This window comes from Lepidochelys kempii, chromosome 8 (assembly GCF_965140285.1).
Source record: "Lepidochelys kempii isolate rLepKem1 chromosome 8, rLepKem1.hap1, whole genome shotgun sequence".
In the NCBI taxonomy this organism is placed as follows: Eukaryota; Metazoa; Chordata; order Testudines; family Cheloniidae; genus Lepidochelys; species Lepidochelys kempii.
Window position 1 is genome coordinate 72,121,896 of NC_136387.1, and position 25,502 is coordinate 72,147,397.

A 25,502-nucleotide genomic window follows, 5' to 3' on the forward strand; every position below is an offset into this window, starting at 1 on the left:
ACAATAGTATTGTATTCTTGCCTTCCTAGCAGATCAGTAGTCTTTTGGTGGTGGTGTTTGTTTTAGTTTTATTTTATTAACATGTCAAATTATTAAACCACTAGCAACTGCATGAGACAGATCCATAGACTAGATAAGCCTGAAAACTCTGATGTTTGGGTACATTAGTGGGGAAAGAAACCCTGTATTTGAGCTTTCTGAGCTTTTTAGGTCTTATTTCTTTCATTTTCTGTTGTATTTATAAGCTTGTTCACCAAACAGCTGGGAGCAGTCCTAGATAAATGCTGATTAACGTATATCTAAAGCCTTTTGAATACCACCAAGGTTATCACCACAAGGAGTTGTCACAGATGTTCTCAGCAGCATTATCATTTTAAAATGAATTTTAGGGACTTAAAGGTCCCAGTTCAGCAGTCCTGCACTGTTCCACCAAGCTCTTGGACACAGGGTTAAGACCCATTGTGTGCTTAGAGTTAAGCATCTGCTGACATATTTGGTTGAACAGGGATTAATTTAGACACACACACTTAAATGGTTTTTAGAACTGAAGCCATATTGTCCAGGGTAGGCATTGTCCAGTAGGGAGCTAAAGCCCATTCTGATATATCTAATGCCATCTCCCAGGCAAATAGAGGCATTGCATCCCTAGAGCCAATCTGCAAGCTGCTGTTTGACTAGCAAAAATCTGTCTACAGTTAGATCTGGGGGTGCGATTCCCAACTCACATAGATATGCTTGTGCTAGCTCTTATCAAGCTAGCACACTAAACATAGTAGTATAGCCACAATAGCACAGGCAGCAGCCAGTGGCGGCACGGGCTGCCTCTGCCAAGTATGTACCCATAGGACTCAGGCGTTTTGTACCCAGGGTGGTTAGCCCATGCCACCACTCACCACTCCCTGGCTACTCTACTAATTTTAGCATGCTAACTTGGTGGGAATCAGTGGCACGATGTCTACACAAGCTGGAAATCACACCCTCACTCCAAGTGTAGATATATAGATGTGTTCAGCTCGGTGGCTACCTGCAGATGCAGCTTCAGGCTTCAGAATGAGTAGTGTCTGTGTACTTTGTGTTCTAAAGAAGTAATTGCGCCCTTTGGTTGAGTGAGTGAGGCACAGAACCTATCTAAGTAGAAACCAATCTGTCCTTTGGGAGACTATCTTGTAAGGCATCTAGAATGATGTTTCTCTGATGAACAAAGTATTCCTCAGATGTTCCTTCCCTTAGTGCTATTTTGGGAGTTTATCTCAGTGATGATTGCCTTTTTTATTTGTATTATTTTACAGTCAGGTACAATCAGGATCAGGGCCTCATTCTGGTAGGTGCTGCAAAAGACAGAGTAAAAGAAGATCCCTACCCCCAAAGACTTGCCTGTTGTTCTGGATAAAATTTTTTCCCTTTACCTGAGCTTGACTTCTCTAATCAGTTTTATTCTCACTGGGTCACTCACATTTCCCAGATTGTAAGTATGCGTGATAGTAAATACTGTGACATTCGTAGCTGGGTACATTAGGAGCACCCTCCAGAGGCCTTGTGTAAGCACCCCAAAATCCTTCAGCCCTGTTGTTTCCTCCTCTCTTTTAAAGTGTGATGTAAGTAAAAACCTATCAAGTTAGAAACTGATCTTGTCCACTAGGGAAATAACATTTACAGGTAAGAAAAATTTTCCTTTTCTCTCTGATCCCCAAATCTAACATTTATTAATTTAAAGAAATCTCCTATGACAACTAAACATTTATTGAATAAGAACTCTGGTGATTTTATGAACTTTACAACAGAAGGTTCATAAATAATCATCACTAATAATTCAGGAAGGGGGAAAACTGAAAAGGCCACTTTTTCCTCTTTGTTTTAGATCATAGTTGATGCCAACATTTCCTGCATTTTCATTTTTTGTTTTGAGGGAGAAAGTGGAGCAAAATAATTATTGGTGGTCATAGACATACACAGAATGGACTCAAAAACATTAAAATCCTGAAAAGGACAGCCTTTTGACACAAGGCAAAGGAAAAGACAAACAATTAGCAAAGAAAATGTAGACCCTCCTTCATGTCCATCTCCTCTGGAGGACATAACTGGCTGAGAATCTCATTAGCTGAGAATAAAAATGAGTGGCAGACTGTAGTGACCCAGACACCGTCCTAAATGTGGCAGGATGGTAATCCTAGTTCTGAAGTTTTGGGGTAAAATCCTGCCCTCATTGAAGTCCATGGGAATTTTGCCATTAACTTCATGGAACTGGGATTCACCATTGAAGTATGATAATTAAAACCAAATACCAGTCAGAGTCAGTCCTTGCTTTAAAGATGATGGCTAATTATCTAAGATATTGTAGGCACCATTCTGGTGTGGCCTATAAAGCAAATATTCCCTTCAAGATTCTTTTTGAGAAATGAACATGTAATTAAAAGTTTTGAATGGAAATACTCAGGGGCCCTTCTTTATTTTGGAGAACCCAGCGATTTACTAAAATGTCATATGCTGGACTACACTGCAAAATCAAAAAAATTGTTATTTGTTAACAAGATCTAGACTCAGTAAATAATTTATTAGTAAATTTAGCAAATATCTATTATTATATAAATTAGTGATGGACCAAAATGATTCTGGAAGAGATAGGTGCCACTGATAGAAGAGTTATCCAGGTTCCTTGATAAATCTGATTCTGAATTGTACACCTAAACTATAGGCTGCATCCATCTTGAACATGACATTTTGGTGCATCATCTGTTTACTAGTACTTTGGGCATTATGTGGTACTAATAGCTTTCATTCTGGGGTTTTATACTAGCTGTATATCATATTTCTCTCCAGACATGTCTGTTCACTGAATTTTCTTCTGCATATAAATGTATTCACTGGCCATTTTGAAGGATGTGCTTGCTGCACTATTCCATTAAACTGCTGCATTATCGGGTAATTGTTTAAACATAATGCCATAGCACTATCAAAAGGAAAGGTGAACTAATGGCATTTGCAAATGTCAGGGATTATTTTAACACTTTTATTATAGTTCATAAAAAGTAGGTTCAGGGCATTCCATGGCAATTATTTCCACAGAAATTGGTTATTTAAATAAATTGCTAATTATCTGGATATGACAGTATTGAAAACCCTGCTAATGAGTTATTTGATAAGTGTAGTTTATGGTGGCCACCTACAGGAGGGAGAGAGAAAGAGTATATAGAATAATTATGACAAATAATGAATTAGATGCAAATGTCTTGTCTTGTACATTTGTCTGAGTTATTTAAAATATGGATTATCTATATAAAGTTTCTTTTAAATATCAGGATTATACAATACAATTATGTGCAGAATGTTCCCTTTAGATCAGATTAGATATCCTTTATTTGTTTTGGTCTAATCTTCAAACTTTCTCATTCTGTTACTATTTACAGGAAGTGATTATTTGCAGTAACTGAATGGTGAACTTTCCCAGATCTATTCCCATTCTACCTTTTTTCCCGATCTCTGATATTTGCTCTCTCGCATGTGTTCTCTCTCTCACTCTTTTTTCCCCCCTTCCCTGGTTTTATGAACTTAGCTTCTGGGAAGATAACAGTGTCAACTACCTTGCTAGAATATATATGCAGAGAGAGGGAGGTGGTGGGTAGATTTTTGTTTTTCTTTTCATAGCAGCACAATCGTCAAAAATATTTGTTGTTCATTACAAATAATGTGAATACTTAGTATCAGCTTCTTTTTTCTTTGTAAAGTTTAGTCTACTGTAGTACAAATCTGAATTTACATTTGTAAAGAAAATCCACAGTAATTACTGTAACATAAATAAATTAAAACTAAATTTTACATTGCTATACAAAGAACACTACTAAGAATTACGACCTAATTTCAGTGTTATGCCAGCTACTGCTTGATCGATATTAGGGGTTTTCTTGTTTGTCTGTTTCTTTGGTTAGTGTATATAGCTGAATTTAAAAGGCCAAATATACAATTTCAAGATTCAAACAATATCGTAGAAAAAATAAATATATGGGAAAATACAAATAATTATATAGTATTTGTGTGTAACTTTGCCATTATTTTCACAGGAGTTAGGAATTCCCACACTGACCCGTTTTTTTTAAACGGGGGGAGGGCTTGATTCTTGTTTATCCTAAGGCCCTTTTACAGCTGCTCTGGCAGTGTAAGGTGCCGTTAAAGTGGATGTACTTTACGGCCCTTTTATGCTGCCAGAGTTGTGAAAAGTGGCCTTAGTGTAAAGGTGTATCAAGCCTAATATCTATTACTTCTGAGACAGAGGGATTTGTTTTCACATTGGTGGGTAGATGTGATGGTGAACAGCTGAACCAGTTTGACTGAGAGCTATCAGAGCTTCCAGGTGAAACTAGATTGCTTGGGAAGTCCTTGACATCAATGGGAGTCTTTTTACTGAACTCAAAGTGCATTGGGTCTGGCCTGGCACGCTTGATTCTGCAAGGTGCCTAGCAATTTTTGGCAGTTCCAAGTGCCTTCAGCTGCCCATAACTTCAGAGCTGAAGGAGCTCAACACTTTGCAAGACTGAACACTAACAATGAAAAGGAGCCCCATTGACACCAAGAACAAGACCAGTAAACTCTTGACAAGCACCTTAATTCCTCCAACAGAGGCGAAGTCTCCCTCCTCCCAGGAAAGAACAGCATTTTTTTTTAAGCAAATATAATCTCTGGTGTGGCAACCGCTACCACTATGTTGGTATCTGTTCACTGTTATCATAGCAGCACAGTTCTAGTTATTTGCACGAAATAGGGAGAGGAGATTATTTGATGTTCAAAATAATGCCTGTGACACTTGATATATTTTATTATGCTGCATTTCCGTGACTTCCCTCCATTTTAATCATGAACGTTGACTGTGTTTTAAAATGAAAAACAAAGCAGAAGCCCTAATTATTCAGCAGAAAAATAAATAGTTTTTCTAAAATTTTAGGATTTTTTTCATTGTTTAGCTTTAAATAATAGCAGTTGTATTGCATTTTAATGAGATACTGAAAAAGAGGAGTTTTCAACATGCTGTAGAATCTCATCTCCACCACATACATCTGTTTCTCTCTCTTACATTCAAACCTTGGTCCTGTGTTTGAGGCCTGGATAAATGGGCTTTGCATATCAGACCTAGTAGTTCTTTATTTTACAGTAAGCTATATGGCATACCCCATCCAGCCCTTGATAACCACTCTCATGTTGCCATCAATGGAGTGTTGTGCTAGCAAGTCTCTTAGCTACTGACACTGACCTACTGGAATTATAAACCCCAGTACATCAAATCACTTTGTCATGTACGAAACTTTAAGCATGGGAGTCATTGAAGTCCCAAGTGCTGAAACGTGTTGCTGGATTGGGACCATAGTTAGTTTTTTTTTTTTTAATTCCATCTGATTTACCAGATATTTTCCACTCTATGAAACCTTAGTGATGAATTTTTGTTAGTTTGTATTTCCTCTTGCCTGTCGCTAGATTTAGACTTTTTCTTCATGTTACGTCATAACTGCTCCATAAAGTCTGTTGGAAGACTGGAGTTATATTTGCTTTCCTCCAGTCCTCCTCTACCTCTCCTTCCTCATCAAGAGGCCATTATGAAATGGGACCAGTTATCCTTTCAACTTCCTTGGCATTCACATAAAAATAAAACTCTAGGCCAACATCACTGCCCATTTATTTTGCTTTTGCAAATATTTATTGAAATCACTCTTTATTTATTTATTTTATTCCTTTTTTTTTCTGTGTTTCAGTATTTCAAAATACAGTATATTTTCTGCCACAAGTCAGTCAATTATGGTGCACTGTGTTCTAGACCTGGCACTTTTTCTGCAACACAAGAAGGCTTCCCTGTGTTTTGAGTAAGATGATAAAAGTGTGAAGGAAAATGTTTACAGCTCCTTGTATGTTCTTTTTGTGCCCTCCAGAATACTAAGAAAAAATTGTTGGAATAACAATGACACACATGTCAATCAGCCCTTTGAGTGTCATAAGAGCCATTTAATTGCTGTCATTAGAAGCAGTGTTGACATGATTTTGTTGTTCTTTTAGCTGAGTTATTGATGAATATTGTACCTTTGAAATTGTACCCAAACATTTACCAAATTTAAACAACAACTTGCACAGTGGATAGAAAGACAACCGGTAACTCACTGGAAATGAGTCTGAGCTCCAGAAAAATATCCATTCATTACACTAGCTCATCAAAGCCCCAACCTATAAATTCAATGAGATCCATACAGCTTGCAACTCAGTCACTGTCTTCTCTGCTGTGTTGCTGCAGTCACACCACTGATATTGTTAAGCTGAAGGAAGTCCTTTCTGATTACTTTATTGTGCAAGCACTTAACAAATGGTCACTTGTTCCTTTCTCCCCGGTATCCATTGTTCAAGGGGAAATTTATTTAAATAGGCAGCAAATTAAAACAGACAAAAAGGACATTTCTTCACATAAAGTGGAATTCTTCTGTGGAACTCATTGCCACAAGATATTGATGTCAAGTGTTTGACATGATTTAAAAAGGGATGGGATATTTATATGAAATATGAGAACATCCAGAGTAACATCAATATTTTAAAAAATGGAAGGGGAATAACCTTTCCTGCCTTGAGCCAGCCTTTAACTGATGAGCCAGCCTTTAACTGATGTGGATTAGAAATTTTTTTCCCCATGGGCAATATATATATAGCCTATTTCTGGGTTATTTGTACCCCACTCTGAAGCATCTGTTTTTGGACACTGTCAGAGACTGGGTTTAGGACTATATGGCTCAATGGTATGGCATTTCCTATGTTCATTTTCAGTCTTGCTCAGAAAGATTGAGTTGTTGAAGCATTTTGTGAGCTTGTTTCTTGATCAGCTCACTTCTGAATGGTTTTGCTTGTGTAATGTATATTTTTGGTCGACATTTTAGATGACTTCATAAACGCATGAAAAATTTCTTGCGTGATGCCATCATTCTGAGCTTAGTCATTCTGTAAGACTTGACCATCATCTCCACAATGGTGCTGTGCTATGTCTAAGAGTAAGTGCCCATTGTCTCATTTTACAGATAATCTTTCAATCTCATTATGATTGATCTAGCTAAACCGACTGCAACTACCACACCATTAGTGCTCACTAGACATTTTGGTGCCAGCAGGCTGCTCTCTTTGTGAGTCTGTTTTGCTGTGGTCTTTACTTAGGTTCTATTATGGATTTTCATTAAAATTCCCAACTTTTGTGAACCATCATTCAGTTGCCCCTAAAGCACACCAGTACTGGCAGAAAACTCTCTTCTGCACATTGAGTTAAGTTGTCCATTCATATTTCTAAAAATGTTCATGGTGAAGATTTCATTTGTAACCTCTCTAATGTTGTTGATCAAGCAAGGCATAACTTCAGTGCAAAAAATGGTACCTATGCATGGAGCAGAACACCTCATATTCTCGATCAATAATCCAGATATTCAAGAACATCCAGCATACCTTGAAGACACACATTAACGAGGCAGACTTATCAGGCAGTGTGAAGGCTGCTTCTCACACAGGTGTGGATGTGATGTAAAAAACGGAGTACAGTTGTTGGAAAAGGGAGGAGATGTCAGGTCGGTAAATAATGAGGTGGGATCAGTGCTGAAGCAGCTGGAGATGGCATAACTCAAGAAGATAATTCATATGCTGAGTCTGGAGCAGATGTCAGTAGAGACAATTTATCGAGGCATTTGGATGCTGATTTTGTAACGTGTGTTGATGGGACATGCTTGTCAGACAGCCTGTTTGTGAAGCCCAGTGTTGCCTGTATCAGTGGTTTGTTAGGAGGTGACATTTTGCTGGAGGCGACCTGAGCTGAAGAAAGAGGGGATTTGAAATGGTTAAAGCAAACCAAATTTTCAGTTTTCTGTTGGAAAACTTACATTGGCAAACAATGTCCTTTTGAAAATGAAAAATTCTGCTGGGAAACTACAGCTTCCCTGTTTAAAACAAACTGACAGGCCCTAGACCCTGTGCTGATGTGCAAAGCTGTACTGCTCATTCACTCTGTCTGCCGTACCTGGTGCGCTGTGATAGTGAACAGATACCAACATACTGGTGGTAGTTGCCACACTACAGCTGACCATTGTTTAAAAAAAATAAAAAAGTGTGATGCATGAAAAAGGGTGGACAAGTCTCTAGACGGCAAACTGCTAGATTGACCTTAGGTCCTTTGGAGATCCCCAGCAGGGCAGCTACCTATGGCTGTAGTATGCATGTGTTATGATTTTTACTTTGAGATGGGATAGTAGAGGGAGAGGAGAGTGCATCTGTTGCGTTCAATATTATGGGGCCTCCGCTTTCCCCCCGGTTACACAAATAAATATGTTATCCGTTGAAAATTAAAAGCTGCGAAAGACTATCCCTTTAGCAGATTAAAAATCCAGCAGACTACAAATCTAGCAGACTACAAAATTTCTCTTTTAGAAACATAATCACATACATGGGTAAAAGACAACAGTCAAACCTCTCTGTGGTGAAAGAGAAAGCAGTTCCTTTCTGGAATGAGGACAATGGTGTAAACAGAGGAGGGCATGAGGAGGAACTGGAAACATCCTGCTCTTCTCATGCTTCTTTCCCTCCTTCTTTTTCTTCATCTTCCTACAATTCCTTGGTCCTCCCTCCTCTTCTTCCCCCACTGGTCTTTATTACTGACTGCCTCCATTGGTCCTTTGCCCCAAGAGCAGATCAAATGGGGACTCTGGGGCTCACCCTGACCAGCTAATACAGTTGTAATAGTGTTACATAGGGTCTGCATAAAGTGTTTGGGGTGTTTCATATCATGTTATTTACCTCAAATTAACTACTCAATATAAAAAACACCCTTTTCCCTCTAATCTAGACGGACCCCTAGTCAATCTCCTTGTTAGTGAAGTATTCTTCCCTATACTGCTTGCCAGTGCAATGTACAGTCCCTGCACTACTGCAAGACACCACTGTAATACACTGTATTTTTATTCTAAATTAACTGGATACTTTAATATAAAAATAGTAGTTTAAATACATCCCAAATGGTCTAAAAATATAAATAGTTGAATATGTGCGAGCAACCAGCATTATTTACTGTCTAGTACATGCTGTATTCTTATGTGTGTGTTAATACTCATGCAACATCAATATACTTTAAACAAAATGGAGTAAATTGTCTATGCAGTGCACTAGGGTTTTATCATGATTCCCATAAATGGCTCAAGAAATTGAGTGGGCAAATCCCCATGTACCACTTTGAAAATTAAGGCCCCAATCCTACAAACATGTATGCATGTGAATAACTTTGCTCATGTGAATAGTACCATGCAATTTTAGGGAATAATCTGGTCAAAGCTTGGCTTCTTAAAGGAGTACCAATATCGCTGAATGTATTCACAGGGGATATGTATTAAATAATATCCAAAATGTCAAAGTGCATTTGGAATGGTAGTTTTAAACCAAATGTTTGATTCAGATTCCATAAAACACATTCAAAATCTTCCCTTTATTTGCACACTATCCGTTTTCACACCAGCAGCCTTATCCCTTATGTGGAAATTTAGAGCTGTATGTCTATAATTTACTGTATGGAATTGTTTTCTGTTTCTAATTATATTGTTCCTTGTTCTTTTAAAACAGATGCTTAAATGTTGGAGCCAAGTTTTATGTTTTATCCAGTTAAATATGCAAGTGTTTCTGTCTGCAGTTTTAGGGTTATTACACCCACGTTCCTAACACTTTTACATGTAATAATACTATTCAAAATCTGATACATGTCGATTTACAAATTAATATATTTTTAGATATTAGAATTCGATATTAGTTCTTGATATTAATGGTTTGTCTAGTACAACACTGCCATCCCATGATGGGCATGCACACATCGTATCTAAGTGCTGAGTATTCCAACATGCTAACACTGTATTTTGATTTTCTTTAGGAAGTGCTATTCGGCCCATAGCCCTGCGAGCAGTATCTGCTATAGCTCATGCTCTTCCAGGATTTCCCATCTTAGCAACTGGAGGAATTGATTCAGCTGAGAGTGGGATGCAATTTCTCCACAGTGGTGCTTCTGTTCTCCAGGTAGTTGTTTTTTTCCTTTAAAAATTATAATTAGTAATTTATCACAGAACTGTAATTTATCTTAAAACTAAAGATTTCAGCTCAAAGTAGGAAAAAGGACACATTAACGTAATTGATCCATTGGAACAAATGTTCATATTGTTGGCTCCATGCTCATTGCTTGGAGCCATTCACTTAAGATGTTCAGTGATAGAGTATGGATGCCCCATAATCTATGGTGCTGACCTGGGAAAAGCTAGCTTTTTAAGAGTGAAATAGTATCTTTTTCTCTAACCAAAAAAGTTTTGAAATTAAATCACTTTCCCTTGTTAAGCAACTGAAGTGAATACATTTGTACTTCCCAGTACATCCTGTGTTTTCAGTTTCTGTCTTGGCCAGCATAAGCTCTTTGGAACAGGGGGTTTTCATCCTGTGTCTTACTGAGCACTGAAGGGAATTCCAAATGGCTTTACTTTTGGTCCCACCTGCATTCAGTTTGAAATAGCTATTCTTCATCCAGGCACCAGTGTCCCTCAAGCACTTGTTTTGGGTGACGAAAAATGCAGAGCTGTGCATCCTTTACATGTTGTTGGCATCACAGTCATGGCTAAGGAATGGGATGTTAAATAGTTTGCAGTAGTTGGTTGCATTGGCTGATGTTTTCTTAAGCCCTAGGCATACTTTAGTCTGAGTGATAGATTTTTCATTAACAGGAGGTGTTGGTAGTATAGATCCTAGGAGGTCCATTGACACTTCAGCATTTTGCCTGCACTGAGCAGCTGTCTGAAAACCACTGTGATATGTAGAGGAGGAGGACAGTTGTTGTGGGTAGTAGGTGGTCATAGCGTTTCTTTCACCAGGACATAAACCCCATGGTGTTAGGGTGGAGACAAATCTTCTATGCCATGTATCGTTGGAAGCCTGCAGGATCGATAACGTAATCGGGGAAGGAACACATAGTGTACGTTGCATCTAAATGAAGGGGGAAACTTAGTTTGGAGGAAGTGATAGTCAGCCGACAATAGGGGTGGGCAAACTTTTTGCCCGAGGGCCACATCGGGAAATAGAAATTGTATGGTAGGCCGTGAATGCTCACAAAATTGGGGTTAGGGTGTGGGATGGGGTGTGGGCTCTGGGGTGGGGCTGGGGATGAGGAGTTTGGGGTGTAGGAGGGTGCTCTAGGCTGGGACCGAGGGGTTCGGAGGGTGGGAGGGGGATCAGGGCTGGGGCAGGGGTGCGGGAAGGAGTGCAGTGTCCAGCTGGGGGTGGGGCTGAGGATGAGAAGTTTGGGGTGCAGGAGGGTGCTCCAGGCTGGGATCGAGGAGTTTGGATAGCAGGAGGGGGATCAGGGCTGGGGCAGGGGGTTGGGGCGTGGGGAAAGGCTCAGGGGGTGCAGTCTTCGAGTGGCACTTACCTCAATTGGCTCCCAGAAGCAGTGGCATGTCCCTTCTCCAGCTCCTATGCGGATGTATGGCTAGGCGACTCTGCATGCTGTCCCATCCACAGGCACTGCCCCTGCAGCTCCCATGGGAGTGTGCAGGAGCCGGAGCGGAGCCATGCCACAGCTTCCAAGAGCCGAGGGGTGCGGCCCCCAACCCAGTGCCCCGGCTGGAGTGCTGGTGACCCAGCACCCTGGCCAGAGCAGGGCCAAGCTCCGTGGTCCGGCCCCAACCCAGCACCCCAGCTGGAGCTCTAGAGCAGGGCCGAGCCGCGTGGTCCGGCCCCCAACCCAGCGCTTCGGCCAGAGCACTGGAGCAGGCCATAGTTTGCCCACCCCTGGTCTACAACATGACAATGGTGCCTTCATTTCCAATACATCCTTTGGCACTGAAAATTAGATCCAGTGTGTGGCTGGCCTTACTGGATAGCTGAAATGACAGCAAAGGCCAGTCCCAGGTTTGCTGTGGTGGAGAGAAAGTCCCGGGCAAATTTATTGGTGAGGTTATTGACATAAGCCCTGAAGAGTCACGCAGTACTAGGCATTTGTGGGACCTCTAATAGGAGGTCTGATGCTACAGTTACTATCGCAAAGCTATCAGGGCAGATTGAATACCCCTGGGATCCCAAACTACTGTTTGTCGGGTAGCCCCAGAAGCAAGTAAGTGAGGTGAAATGTTCTGCATTTAAGGGGAGATAGTGGTGTACTCTGGAACCTTTTGGGGGAAGAGGTAGCAATAGGAGGTTCACATGCCCTGACAGCCAATCCTGAATTCTCTGTATTAGCATCAAAGAGGCAGAAGAGTACACAAGGTTATCCTGTAACTTGTTTTGTCTATCTGCTTTATTAATAATATTATTTTTTAAAACTTCTATTAGGTTATTTCAAACTCTCCTTTTACAATAAAGGGTTCAGGGAGCTACCTTGTCTGGATAACAGTCTCAGTGCTACTTCAGTTCTGTGTCTCTTACACTTACACTTACACACGCACAAAACAATCGTATGATGCTACTTCTAGTACAATATTTGTCTACAACAAAAGTATGATCAACAAGGGAGTGTTTTCAGAACTACACATTCATTTCATTTATGGCCGCTAATTAGAACTGAACCTAGACTAAAATGTAGAGTTATGCACTTTTCCTTAATACAGATTGTGTATGTGTGTGTGGGGAGGGGTTTCTTGTGTGTAGACATGTCCCTGAAGATAATGGAGAATTCTAAAATGTAACTAAATACAAAGAGAGTGGAATGGGTATTGTCTCTGGAGTGGCTAATTAAAGAATCACTTGCTGAACCTAGAAAACCCAGATTAATTTTTGAATGCTAATTAAGTACTGGCTGATTAAAGTGATTCATGTTCAGTGTGGAGCTTTGTACCATAGAACACTGGGCTGGACACCTCCTTTAGAGAACATTGCAAGGCTCATCTATTTCCAGCATCATTTCCTCAACGGAGACAATGACTATTTTCCCCTCTTAGGGTTTCTTTATACCAGAAAGTTGCCTTGCTTTAATTTAAATAATTTTAAAAACCGATTTAGATAAATGGATGCAAAACCTTGTGTAGACACTTACTTTGGTTTAAGAGTGGCTTATTTCAGCCTAGCTGAAGTCAGTGAGTAATGGACTTAAGATAAATGGATGTAATCTGCTCTTAAACCAAAATGATATTGATCTTAGATATTTCCCCTGTCTAAGGGAAGAAGTAGAAGAGGGTGGGAAAAACATAAAACCTTCAGCAGAGGATGGTGCCAAAAATATCTGATCAGAACAACACTGATGTTCATATTTGATATCTAGATGGAATGAGATATAACCAAAACTGCAACTCCACCCCGCATCCAGCCCTGCTTCCCCCACACCTAGGGTCCCCAGAAGGGAATTGCCAGCACAGCCCAGAATGGGCAGGAACACGCAAACCAGGCACCTCTGCCCCAGTGGCAGTGGCTTCTCCTGCGCCACAACTCCCTGCCAAGGTGGGCTGTCAGGAGCTCATCTCAGAATGGTCAGCCCTTGGATGCTGGCACCTGCAGCAGGGACCAGCCTCTCTGCAGTCAGACCTATGTGCCTCTGCTCCCCACCAACATGGAGAACAGCCTCTCTGAAAATGGTACCCCTGCGTGGCAACCCCATGCACCAGGTCCAGTGGCACTCATTGAAGTTTGGCCCAATCACCTCTTCATCGTTGATGTCATTTCAGTGTTTAGAAGTGCATTTGATCTAGCCTCTCTTTTGGGAGGAGGAGCACAACATTTTCGTATGTATAATTTCAAGGTTGCTTATACAATAAAGGAAGTTTATAATAGATGCAGATTAATTTAACTATTTGTAACTTTAGCACCTATGTGGCCAAGATGGAGTTTACTCTTCAGGCAGGCTCTGGCCAAGAAAAGGGGTGCTCAGGAATGCAGCAGGGAAAAACCTGTTTCAAGTCCCCTAGAGTGATCACACATGCACACCAGGACAGTACAATGAATACAGGGAAGGGAAATATTTATTTACAGAAGGATGAATGGAGAAAAAACAACAAGAGGGCAGAGTGGGGGAGTAGTAAAACAGAGTTACACTCAACATGAGGCCCCCAGGCCCAGTGGTACCACCATATGAAAGGACAGACTCTGAGCAGTGTGTCTACACTCAGGCTATGTCTATACTACAGCCGTGATCAATGCTCTGAGATCAATCCACCAGCAGTCAATTTAGCGGGTCTAGTGAAGACCCGCAAAATCAACAGCAGATCGCTCTACAGTTGACCCCTGTACTCTAACCACGACGAGAAGGGTAAGGTAAGTTGACGGGAGAGTTTCTGGAGGACCTCTGGGGACCTCTGGAGCTTAATGCATGAGCTTCTATAGCATGAGCTAAAAGCCAACTGGCTGTTAACTAAGGCCGTAGAGCAGACTCATTTTATCTCTCTCTCTCAGTGGTTTCAGTGCCATTAGATGGGACAGAACACCACACCCAGGTGTGTGGGTTACACTTGCTGTAGCCCTTTTGTCTGGAGCTACAGACACACACACCCTTCCACTCTCCCTCTCTCCATGCCCCTGGAACAACCAACATTCTCCTCCCCAGGAAAAGGTTTTAAAGGGGCCATGATCTCTAAACCCCAAGGCTTTACACATTATCTGGAAGTTAAAATATATAAAACAACAGATAGCTCTTCCAATTTGTGTAGTTTCAGGAATGGTTGGAAAGAACATTTATTTTTTATCTTTTCAATCAGATCTTGGATGCATTTAAATGCTTCCACCACTGATCTCTTAGTACTGTGCTTTGTCATAGCATATCTCAGTCTACCTATTTCTTTTCAACATAAACATAAGTAACTATGTTATCCACCTGTGCCCAATCCTGCATTTCGTGTATACCCAAAGCTCTCACTGATTTTTGACTGCATCATTTTGAGGTTTGATCTCTTACTGTAGGGTTGTTATAGAGTGCAGTGTCATGGAAGTAACTTCTTTTTTCTTTTTAAATGAGCTTTCTCCTAAAGTTTTGATTTATAAAAATAAGGTTTTCCATCTGTTTTTATGTGTCACTTGCATCATGTGTACTTTACCATGTCATGTTGATGGTCTGGTAGATTGTTTGAAAGGCCTTTGAGGAACAGACATGCATTTGCAGAAGTCATTACACTGTAGGAAACTAAAAATGGAGACAATTATAGAAAATTCCAGTGGAAAGAGAAAATGTATTGTGAGAAAAGCCATAAAAGCACAAAAATACTAAAGTAAAACTCACTTCACAGTAGCCTGTATGATTCAATTGTAGATCAATATTATGTAGTTAATGCATTAGCAGTAGAGCATTAATTTGCAATTACTGCAGGCGATCTGATCCTCTGTGTTTCGTCCATTGACATAAATGACCTTTTGTTGAAAGAGATTCTGCAGTCATTATTTCTAGTGGATATAACAAAAAAGGGATAGAACAAAGAGGTTACTTTCTGCAATATGCATTTTTCATGGTAGAGGCTCCTGAATTTATACCCTGGTACGGCATATTTTTAGTAAATCTTTACTATTTAGTTGCAAAACTTGAAAAAGAACAATAGGTCTTTTCAAACAACTTTTTAGATTGTTATAAAATGTATAGGTCATGGTCATGCATGTCTCCATCACCTCCAGGCTGGATTTCTGAAAAACACTCTAGGGGTGTTTCTGTACCACCTGGAATGCTACTGCTTCTGTTGCCTACCTCCTAAGAGCTAGACTCTGGCTTTGCCACAAAGCCCTGGCTAAGAGGCACCACATAACTGTTCTGCTTCAGAAACAGACTGCAGGCTAGATTGTGACTCAGAAAATCACAATTTAGTCCCTAGCTCCTCTCTTGCTGCAGGAAGGAAGTAAACTGTGTCAGACCCATACCTGACTTGTTGCTTTCCCTTCTGTGCCAGCTCAGATGCACTCAATAGCGCACTGGTGGGACTGACTCAAGGTTCTATCCACTCCCCTACCTTGCTTGTCAACTCCTCACCCGTCTGTCCCAGAGGGGCTGTTATCCCCTCCCTGAGAGACTTCTATCCGCCTCATACTGTGCCCCATGATATGGTTAGCCCACACATGGGATAACAATACCCTTGACCTCCCTTCCTGCTGTATGCAGAAGTATACAATGAAAAAAGCAATCTGCTAGTAAATGAGGCTGCCACTGTGACCATCTCACTGCCCCACATTCTGCACTGCCTACTTACGTCAAATTCAAGGTGCTGATTCAATGTATAAAGCCCCAAATGGTCAGGGACTTGATTAGTGAAAAAAAACTGCCCTCTCCCTTATATTCTGTCATGACACTGAAGACCAGCAAGGACACTTCTGCTGTTGGTTCCTGAGATAAACCCTCTCAAGCAAGGAACAGTTGGCTTTCTGGTAAGGGCCTGTTCCTGGGTACTTACATCCTCTGGTAACTGGTAGCCAGAGGCTGTTAGGTTCTAGGACTCAGATTGACAGGATTTTTTCCCCAGCAAGTGTATTACTGAGGCATTTAACTGAGGGATTTTTAGAACAGCAGGACAGTTTTGTGTGTGAATAAACAAGCTTTTGCATAGCAAAATAGGGGAGGTTTCAACTGTTTGCAATTTTTGGACTTGTATTCACAACACTAAGTCATAAAACAAATAATCACCCAGAGAAGTGAGAATGCAGAAATCTGTACCTCTCTGAGAGACGAGGGAATGGAAGATTCATGGAGATGCCAGTTATGGAAAGGAAATGTGCATGTAAAAAAACTTTCCATTCTGCATCATGGCAGCTCCACTGATCCTTTGCTGCTGTGAAGTAGCAAACAATGAAAAGAAGAAAAGGAGAGTAAGGCACAGAAGTGTGTGTGTAATCATGAAGCATAGCACCTGTGCCATATGTAGACTTACTTTGGGGACCACTCTAGTTGAGTGATAATTCTGTATACTGTTGATCAGTTTGACTACATGACCAAGTGGCTGGTCTGCAGATTTTCTCAGTTTTAGTCAAATCATCATCTTCCCACGATGAAGCAAATAATTTGGAAAAACGATCCTTGATGCCTTAATTTTCTTGTAACATCATAGTCCTCCCTAATACAGCACTTGATCTATGTTGAGAGAGGTTCTTTTATCCATGCAATTAGAGCAAAGGAATTGGAATTAGAAGGAAACAGAGAAATAGATTATCTGAAACTCGCAGTACATTTAGGAAAGGTTTTAACTTCTCTCAACATCCAGGTTATGCCATTTCTTTTCCTTCTGATACTTACTATTTGAGCAGCGAAAGGGGAAAGAAAAATCTCTTGGGAAGTGTGAAAGTGAGTTTTTATCATAGGCCTCAGAGGGTCAGAACTGTTTTATTCACGTGAATTTCATTCTTCAACGGGAATAGTAGCTAGTTCACAAATTCCTACAGCCACGCTGATAAAGGATGAAAGCAATTGTAGCTGAAATAAAATAAAACAGTACTGAAGGGAGAGACTCACAGGGATGAGAGGTTAATCATTGCCAAACTAAATTGAGGTCCGAAGATGGAAAAATTGGTTTGCTGGTTGGTTTTGATAGATGTGCAGCTTTCAAAAATCAGGCCACCTGAGGATGTGCATCAAGAGAAGATGCTCATTAGAGCTAGTTGGAAATGTTTAGATGAAACTTTTTTCCATAGAAAAATGCCAGTTTGTTGAAACCAAAATGTGTCACGGAAACTTATTGATGTCAATGAATATTTCATCAGGTTCTCAGGTTGTTCGTGTGTGTGTGTGAGAGAGAGATTTTCTCTGTAGCACTATGGTTAGAGCACTGCCCTGGGATGTAGGTTCAGATTCTTTCATTGCCTGTTCAGAATGGTCTGGAATGAAAACCTTTTTTCTGAGTCACACAGAGAAGCTACTTTTTCATAGATATTTAGGTCAGAAGGGACCATTATGATCATCTAGTCTGACCTCCTGCACAATGCAGGCCACAGAATTTCACCCACCACTCCTAAAAAAGACCTCACACCTATATCTGTGCTATTGAAGTCCTCAAATTGTAGTTTGAAGACCTCAAGGAGCAGAGAATCCTCCAGCAAGTGACCCGTGCCCCATGCTACAGAGGAAGGCGAAAAACCTCCAGGGCCTTCCAATCTGCCCTGGAGGAAAATTCCTTCCCGACCCCAAATATGGCGATCAGCTAAACCCTGAGCATATGGGCAAGCTTCATCAGCCAGATACTACAGAAAATTCTTTCCCGGGTAACTTGGATCTTACCCCATCTAAAAACCCATCACAGGCCATTGGGCCTATTTACCATGAATATTTAATTACCAAAACCATGTTATCCCATCATACCATCTCCTCCATAAACTTATCGAGTTTAATCTTAAAGCAAGATAGATCTTTTGCCCCCACTACTTCCCTCGGAAGGCTATTCCAAAACTTCACTCCTCTGATGGTTAGAAACCTTCGTCTAATTTCTAATCTAAATTTCCTAGTGGCCAGTTTATATCCATTTGTTCTTGTGTCCACATTGGTATTGAGTTTAAATAATTCCTCTCCCTCTCTGGTATTTATCCCTCTGATATATTTATAGAGAGCAATCATATCTCCCCTCAACCTTCTTTTAGTTAGGCTAAACAAGCCAAGCTCCCTGAGTCTCCTTTCATAAGACAAGTTTTCCATTCCTCGGATCATCCTAGTAGCCCTTCTCTGTACCTGTTCCAGTTTGAATTCATCCTTCTTAAACATGGGAGACCAGAACTGCACACAGTATTCCAGGTGAGGTCTCACCAGTGCCTTATATAACGGTACTAAAACCTCCTTATCCCTACTGGAAATACCTCTCCTGATGCATCCCAAGACGACATTAGCTTTTTTCACAGCCATATCACATTGGCAGCTCATAGTCAACCTATGATCAACCAATACTCCAAGGTCCTTTTCCTCCTCCGTTACTTCTAGTTGATGCGTCCCTAGCTTATAACTAAAATTCTTGTTATTAATCCCTAAATGCATGACCTTACACTTCTCACTATTAAATTTCATCCTATTCCTATTACTCCAGTTTACAAGGTCATCCAGATCCTCCTGTAGGGTATCCCTGTCCTTCTCTAAATTAGCAATACTTGAACCTGTCTGTCCATGAGTTAATGATGCTGTTCATTACTGAATGTGTCCTTTTACGGTGCTAACTCTTAGGGCCAAGGACAATCCATCCAGAGAGAAGTCAAGAAGTGATGGAATTCCTGACTTTCTAGCATTGTTTTTTATTTAACTGCACTAATAATAATAATTTCTCCCTATGTGTGAATATGATTTTTGAGGTAGAAAATGAACTGGATTTTAGAAGGGTTACTGACTCTTTCAGAATAACCTGGATCTGCCTTTCAAAATTAAGCTGCCAGGTTTAGGGAGCTTGATGAAGAGGAGACCTATCTTTGGAGGACTTGAGAAGGCGGGTCAGGAGAATAGTGCCAATGGCCTTGTAACTGCATGACACAGCTACTGATCTGATGCTGTACCAGCTGCTGAAATGCATGTAGGAAGATTGGAGGATTTAATTTCCCTCCACCATATTTTCCTACTCCTTGGCACAGGATAGAGGTTTGTGCCTTCTGATATTCCACAAGTACATGATGAAGTTAAAGACAGGTGTAGAATCTAAACATGTGCTTGGTCTGTTTACATGCTGCTTTTTAGCGTGTCTGCCTACAAGCATCTCCTTTGCATTGCATACCACTGACAATACAATGGTACAGTTCTTTATGGGTGACTGACCATGAGATTATGGAGCATAGCTGTAATGCTCAAGGCATGTGAAATCATATTTGTTTTCCTAAATAGATGGGTGTGATTGTAAAATCCTGCATGTGCCCATGTACTGAACAGGGGTTCGCTCTGTAACTCCTAGAACTAACAGAATACCATAGTCTCACATGAAAGTAATGCAGAGCATGCCTTTTTAATCTGCAGATCAGCACAACTCTCACAGAATTTGATCCCTCTAAGCTGCTTACTCAGAATCTAAATGGACAAACATTTATGTACCTTTGTTCAGTTGTAATGTTCAAAAGAAGGATAAGAAACTCTCATCCAACTCAGACTTGCATCTTGATACTGCGTTCTCAAACCTTGTTAAATAGCATCCCATCTGCTACCCTATATCCCTAGAGTAGTTTAGCAGCTAATGTGAATAAATCAAATAATTTCATCTATATTTTATCAATACTTAAGAAGATTTTTCTTAGTCATGAACTTGTCCTTTTAGAAGAGAGGTTCTGAAACTTTTTTTAGAGTGTGAACCATTGTCTTATATACCACCTCCCCTCATTCTCACAATCATGTAATGTCTTCCAGGCAACTACAGCAATTGCTTATATAGAGAAATAATTTTAGGAAAGTATACAATGTATTTTTAGCTGTTGTAATTTAATTTACAGCTATAAAGGGGGAGGGGGAGCCAGAATTATGTGACCAGACAGCTCTCCATGGACCACCATCTGCAGACTACTAGCAGTCTAAAGATGACAGTTGGAGAACCTTTGCCCTAGAACATTATATTTGGATGCTTACATTCTTATTACACACACCCCGCATTATAGGTAGATGCTGAAATAGTCTAGGGATGCTGGATGTGCTCTTTTTGATTTCCTGATTCGTTGAAGATTTTCTGTGTCCATCTAAATCATTGCTTAGAAACTGCAAAATAGATTTATTCATCTTCATGTGCAATGGTTATGCAGCATGTTTCACTATGTGGCAGAGAATGTTCTTCACAGGATTGAGTAGTCTGCTACTAGCTACAGAAGATACAGTTTTTAAAATCATATGTAAGCATTACTAAGATTTAAATTGCACGTTTACCGATCATGAATGTCCTAGTTTTCTCAGGAATATTAGATTACACCCATTAGCTGGCAAGGCTTGGGTAGGTCCCTTCATGAAGTACCTTGTATTGCTTTTATGTAGTACAGTCTGTCTTCAATATAACCTAAGCCAATAGAAACTAAACAAAAAGACAATGATCTCAACTGTACATTGAAAAAAATAGCCTAAAGATATTCATAAATACTTCTCAGACAAAAAGGTAGATTTATGTATTTAACAGTGCTCAGGAAAAATTTATAATGAAAAAAAATGCATTAAATGATGATGATAAATACGTTTAAGATTAGATACATATTATAATACAAAATCAAAGAGGCTGAGTAACTCTTTTCCTTACCTTCTGGGCATATCAGTGAGGAACATTTCAAAGCAAACTCATCCAAATTAATATAAAAGCAAAACTGCTTATCCATTGCAGAACCTTTCGAAGGTACCTAAGAGGAATTTTTGTTGTTTATCCCATTGCTAGAGTCAGAATATTAGAATGTGGGAAGTCACGGGCAGATTTTCTAACAGAATGGCATTCAGGAGCTATTTTATGTAGAGATCTTGTGCAGTTTAGTAGCAACGCTGAAATAAGTCTCTTCCTTTTGGGAGAAGTAAGATGGCATTCTGCTAAATGCTAGAATTTTATCACTTGGGGGAATAAAAAGCTGCCAGAGAGGTCTAAGAATATAAAAGCATTTGAGATCTCAGAAGGAGTTTAAATCAATGCACTGCCACAGTTACAGTGCAGATGAAAGAGCCTGCTGTCTCAATTGCCAGGAAACTACTTAGAAACTCTCCCTTTGATTTCTTTTGGTAGTCCATTAAATTACCGCTAAATGCAATAGATAGGGACATCAGTGCTTTGATGTTGTATAGCTACAACAAATGGAAACTAATATGGTAGAACAGTCAACCTTTGTGATTTGCATGTGTATATACAAATACATACCCATCAATCTCCTTATCTGACTGTGTATCTCCACTACCAGTCTGTCTACCTAGTGTACCTCTTTTCATTACAATTACTATTATTTTGTGCCCATTTTACAACAGAGAGCAAAGCATATATTTTTGATGGAAGGAAAAATAAAATTGTCTCTCCCCACTACTTCTAAGCTATGAATGGTGTGAATTCAGTAATGATAGAGAGCCACAGTAGTGCTTTGAGACAGGTTAGAGTAGCAGTTCTACTGCTAACCAGGACTGATCGTGATGGAGAAACATTGCCTTGATGATACTCAGCACTGAAGCATTTTTGTTATCACAATCTAATCATTGCACAAATATTTACACCACTTGAAAATTAAGAGTGTAATAAAACATATAGGGTCAGATTATCTGGCTTTATCCAGCTCTTTGCTCTATGAGTGCTGGAAAGGGACAGTAAACTTTCTGCATGTCCTTAGCTGGGAATTGTGTGGGGAGATACAGGGCAGGGATGGAACTGAAGGAGTGTGGAGCTAACGTTCACTGCTGCCTCTGTGGCACCAGCTCTTCCACAACCACCCTGGATTCTGCAGAAGTTTCTCCATGGACTCCAGAGTCCATCCTGGTGAGGAAGGTGAAGACTGAAGCTCCAGGGTGAAGAGAGAGGGGAACAGGATTGGGACTAGAGAGAGGTATATATCTTCCCCCATCCAACCCCACAGAAATTATATGAAAAAGATAATACACCTCCTACTTGAAATATCTTTTCCAAATAATCCTCTCCTCCCCTGCCACTTCTCCCAAGAAGGCGTTCACCATCTGGGGAAGTCTTTAAATGGAACTGCACAGCTAGTGAGTTGGTAGGGGCTATTCCAGGGTCCTGGCTCAGTGCAGGGGCACAGGCGCTTTGCATGGATGGCCCTAACCTCCCACAGACCCTGTGGAATATGATGAGTTTGGGGCAGCCCTGCAGCTTTTTCTGCAGAGAACAAAACAAAACATGACACGCTGATGTGTGGGCATTTCCCTCAAAAGCAGTTACTCTCGGCAAAATCCAGTGAACCCAGTAGGAAATGTGCCTCAGTAAAGTCTTCAGGATTTGTGTTTTGTAATGATGATTATAAAAACCCAGCAGGCCATTTGTGAAGTTTCATTATCACTGATGTAATAAATGCACATTATTGATAATATCATTTTTTAAAAATACGGAATGTGAATTAAAATGTTTCAAATAGAAGCTAATTATCAAAAACAAACACGAAACAAGTAATAAAAAGAACTCTGCTGACACATTCTCTCTAGCTCGCTGCTGAGTTTTTTCCAGATCCCATTGACAAAGTTATATAGATGTATCCATGGTTATTTATCCATATATTAGGGTGGTAATTTCTTATACTGTACATAAATAGGGATCCTGCAATGTATGTGTGCCTCTCACACTTGCAGTTTCACAGAGTTTGATCCTGTGATGCATTCCAGAGGTGCATTCCCCAGTGAAATCATATAAAGTGCATTTAACTTAATGAGTTACCGTTGCATTATGCAGCTCAGGATCAAGCCCTTAGAATTTATTCTTAGGTTATCTGAGATAAAATTTCTCAATATATTTATTTGTGTGTGTAAAGGATTGGAAGCACAGTCCCTCCATTCCCCAGCCCCCGTCCTCCCAGTGGTGTTGTGCCTGTCACTGTCAAACATTAAATACTATTAAATAAGGTTCGGTATATGGAGAACTCAGCCTGCTTAGTACCATGACAAACATACCTTTAAAAATCCTTTTAACCTTTTATTAAAGATACAGAAAAGAAGGAAAAACAGCATTTGAAATGTTAAGTAAGGCTTTTATTTTAACAATATACCTTGTTCCCTTTCCCTTTAACTGGAGAGAGTTTGAGAAGGGGAAAAAACCCTTGTTTGACAGTCTTTTAAGTGATATTAAAGATGGTAATAATTATTCTTGTGAGTAATAGAGAAGAAGTTGGTTGAAATGAGCTGGAGCTTCTTGTTGCTGCTGTTTTTGTTAAAGCCCGATCCCATTTCATCTCAGGTTGTGTTTGGGATTCAACTCTGGCCAGTATCAGTGGCAATATTATCTAGGTCCCTCTGTCTGGCACAGGCTGGTCAGGACATCTCTCAGGATTAGGATGACGAAGGTCCAGGATCCCACGAGATAGTGAGGGTGGGCAGCCATGATGATGAAGTTTGCTTCAGTGGCCCCTGGTTGTTCTTTTCCCCAAAAATCTCTTTAAGGATCCAAAAAGGGAATGATAAGTGGAATAGCCCCTCCCTTCATTAGTTTGTCCACCAGTGAGGCCTTGTTTCCAGCACATCGGTTTTGGTTCATTAGTTTCCAGACAACATTCTGTTGTTTGCCAGGCATGATCGCAACACAGTCCTTGAGTTGTAGATGTAGTCTTTTTGTTTAGAGTAATTCAGCTTTTCACAGCAACATTTTCATTATAGGTTATTGTGATATCTTATGAATTTTCACATTTTAGGGGAGGGATAGCTCAGTGGTTTGAGCATTGGCCTGCTAAACCCAGGGTTGTGAGTTCAATCCTTGAGGGGGCCAATTAGGGATGTGGGGCAAAAATTGGGGATTGATCCTGCTTTGAGCAGGGGGTTGGACTAGATGACCTCTTGAGGTCCCTTCCAACCCTGATATTCTATGGTTCTATGAATTTAGCTTAACAAAGAGAAGGTTAAGGGGTGACTTGATTACAGTCTATATTTTTACAGTTGAGCTCGCAATTAGAGTAAATTTAAATTATCACAACAACTCGTCTGATTTTTAGTTTGCTATCATCTTCTGTACATTCTTAGGTTATTTCAATTCATAATGTTGCACCATAATATGGTAAAAAGTAAAAGCCTCTCTACTTATAAGGTTATAACAGGTATCCTCCAGTGTATCTCATGTGTACACATCCTGTCAAAATATTTCAGAAATTCAACAACAGAATCTGAACTTGTTTTAAGTGACATGACATAGCATGACTTTTAACTGTATTTTTTCTTACATTTTAAATATTTTTTTAAATAGCTAATAAAAGTGTTACACATATGCTTAAAAAATAGAACCTTTTAGCGAAGAAAGAGGTTTAAATAAAGCATCAGTTGAGTTTTCAGTTAAATAACCTGTGGAGGAAATTATTATGATGTTCTCTATAATTGCTCTGAAAAGAAAATCTCTAAGTCTATGGAAGGCATAACAGACCTAATTAATGCTCACCCTGTTTCTCCAGAGAAACAGATTTTGTGTAATGTAAATGGGCTGCATAGGAAATGTTCTTGTCCATATTTCATAGTTATTTCCCTTTTTTCCTGCAGAGCTGTGGTGTACGATATTTTAAAATGTACCTTTCTTCTTCTGAACTGCAGCTTGTATTAGTTTGTGAAACCATGTGTAAAATGCTGATATGTTACCTAGGTCTTTTTTTCCCCTAAGTGGTGAAATCAAATATCTTGTGAATCTTAGGATTTAGTTTTAGAGTATTGTGTGTGTGTTTATATTGTCTTGAAGTAGGTGACCATTTCATTGTTTTATTCATTACATGCATGTCTTATGCAGGAGTACTACTGCTTTTCTGATGTCTACATATGAATAAAAGCTTATATCAGTCCCTGAAAACACTGACTTAGCCTGGTGCCTGATAGTCTATCCAAAGATTTACCTAATATGTCTGCAGTTTGTACGTCAGGAAAATTGGTGGTTCCTCTTTAAGAGGATACAGTATTGATTGGGCTTCTTTCCCCTTCACAGTGCTTATTTCACCTTCATTGGATACTTCAG

General features: G+C 40.0%; 1 protein-coding gene across 2 annotated transcripts in view; it reads left to right on the forward strand.

Moving 5' to 3' along the window:
• Positions 1–25,502, forward strand: part of DPYD (dihydropyrimidine dehydrogenase) — a 542,988-nt gene that overhangs the window by 458,891 nt on the left and 58,595 nt on the right. For both annotated transcript variants that reach the window (XM_073356960.2, XM_073356961.2), the window contains one exon: positions 9,905–10,047. In XM_073356960.2, coding sequence (XP_073213061.1) covers positions 9,905–10,047 — 143 coding nt within the window. The remainder of the gene's footprint in view (positions 1–9,904; positions 10,048–25,502) is intronic.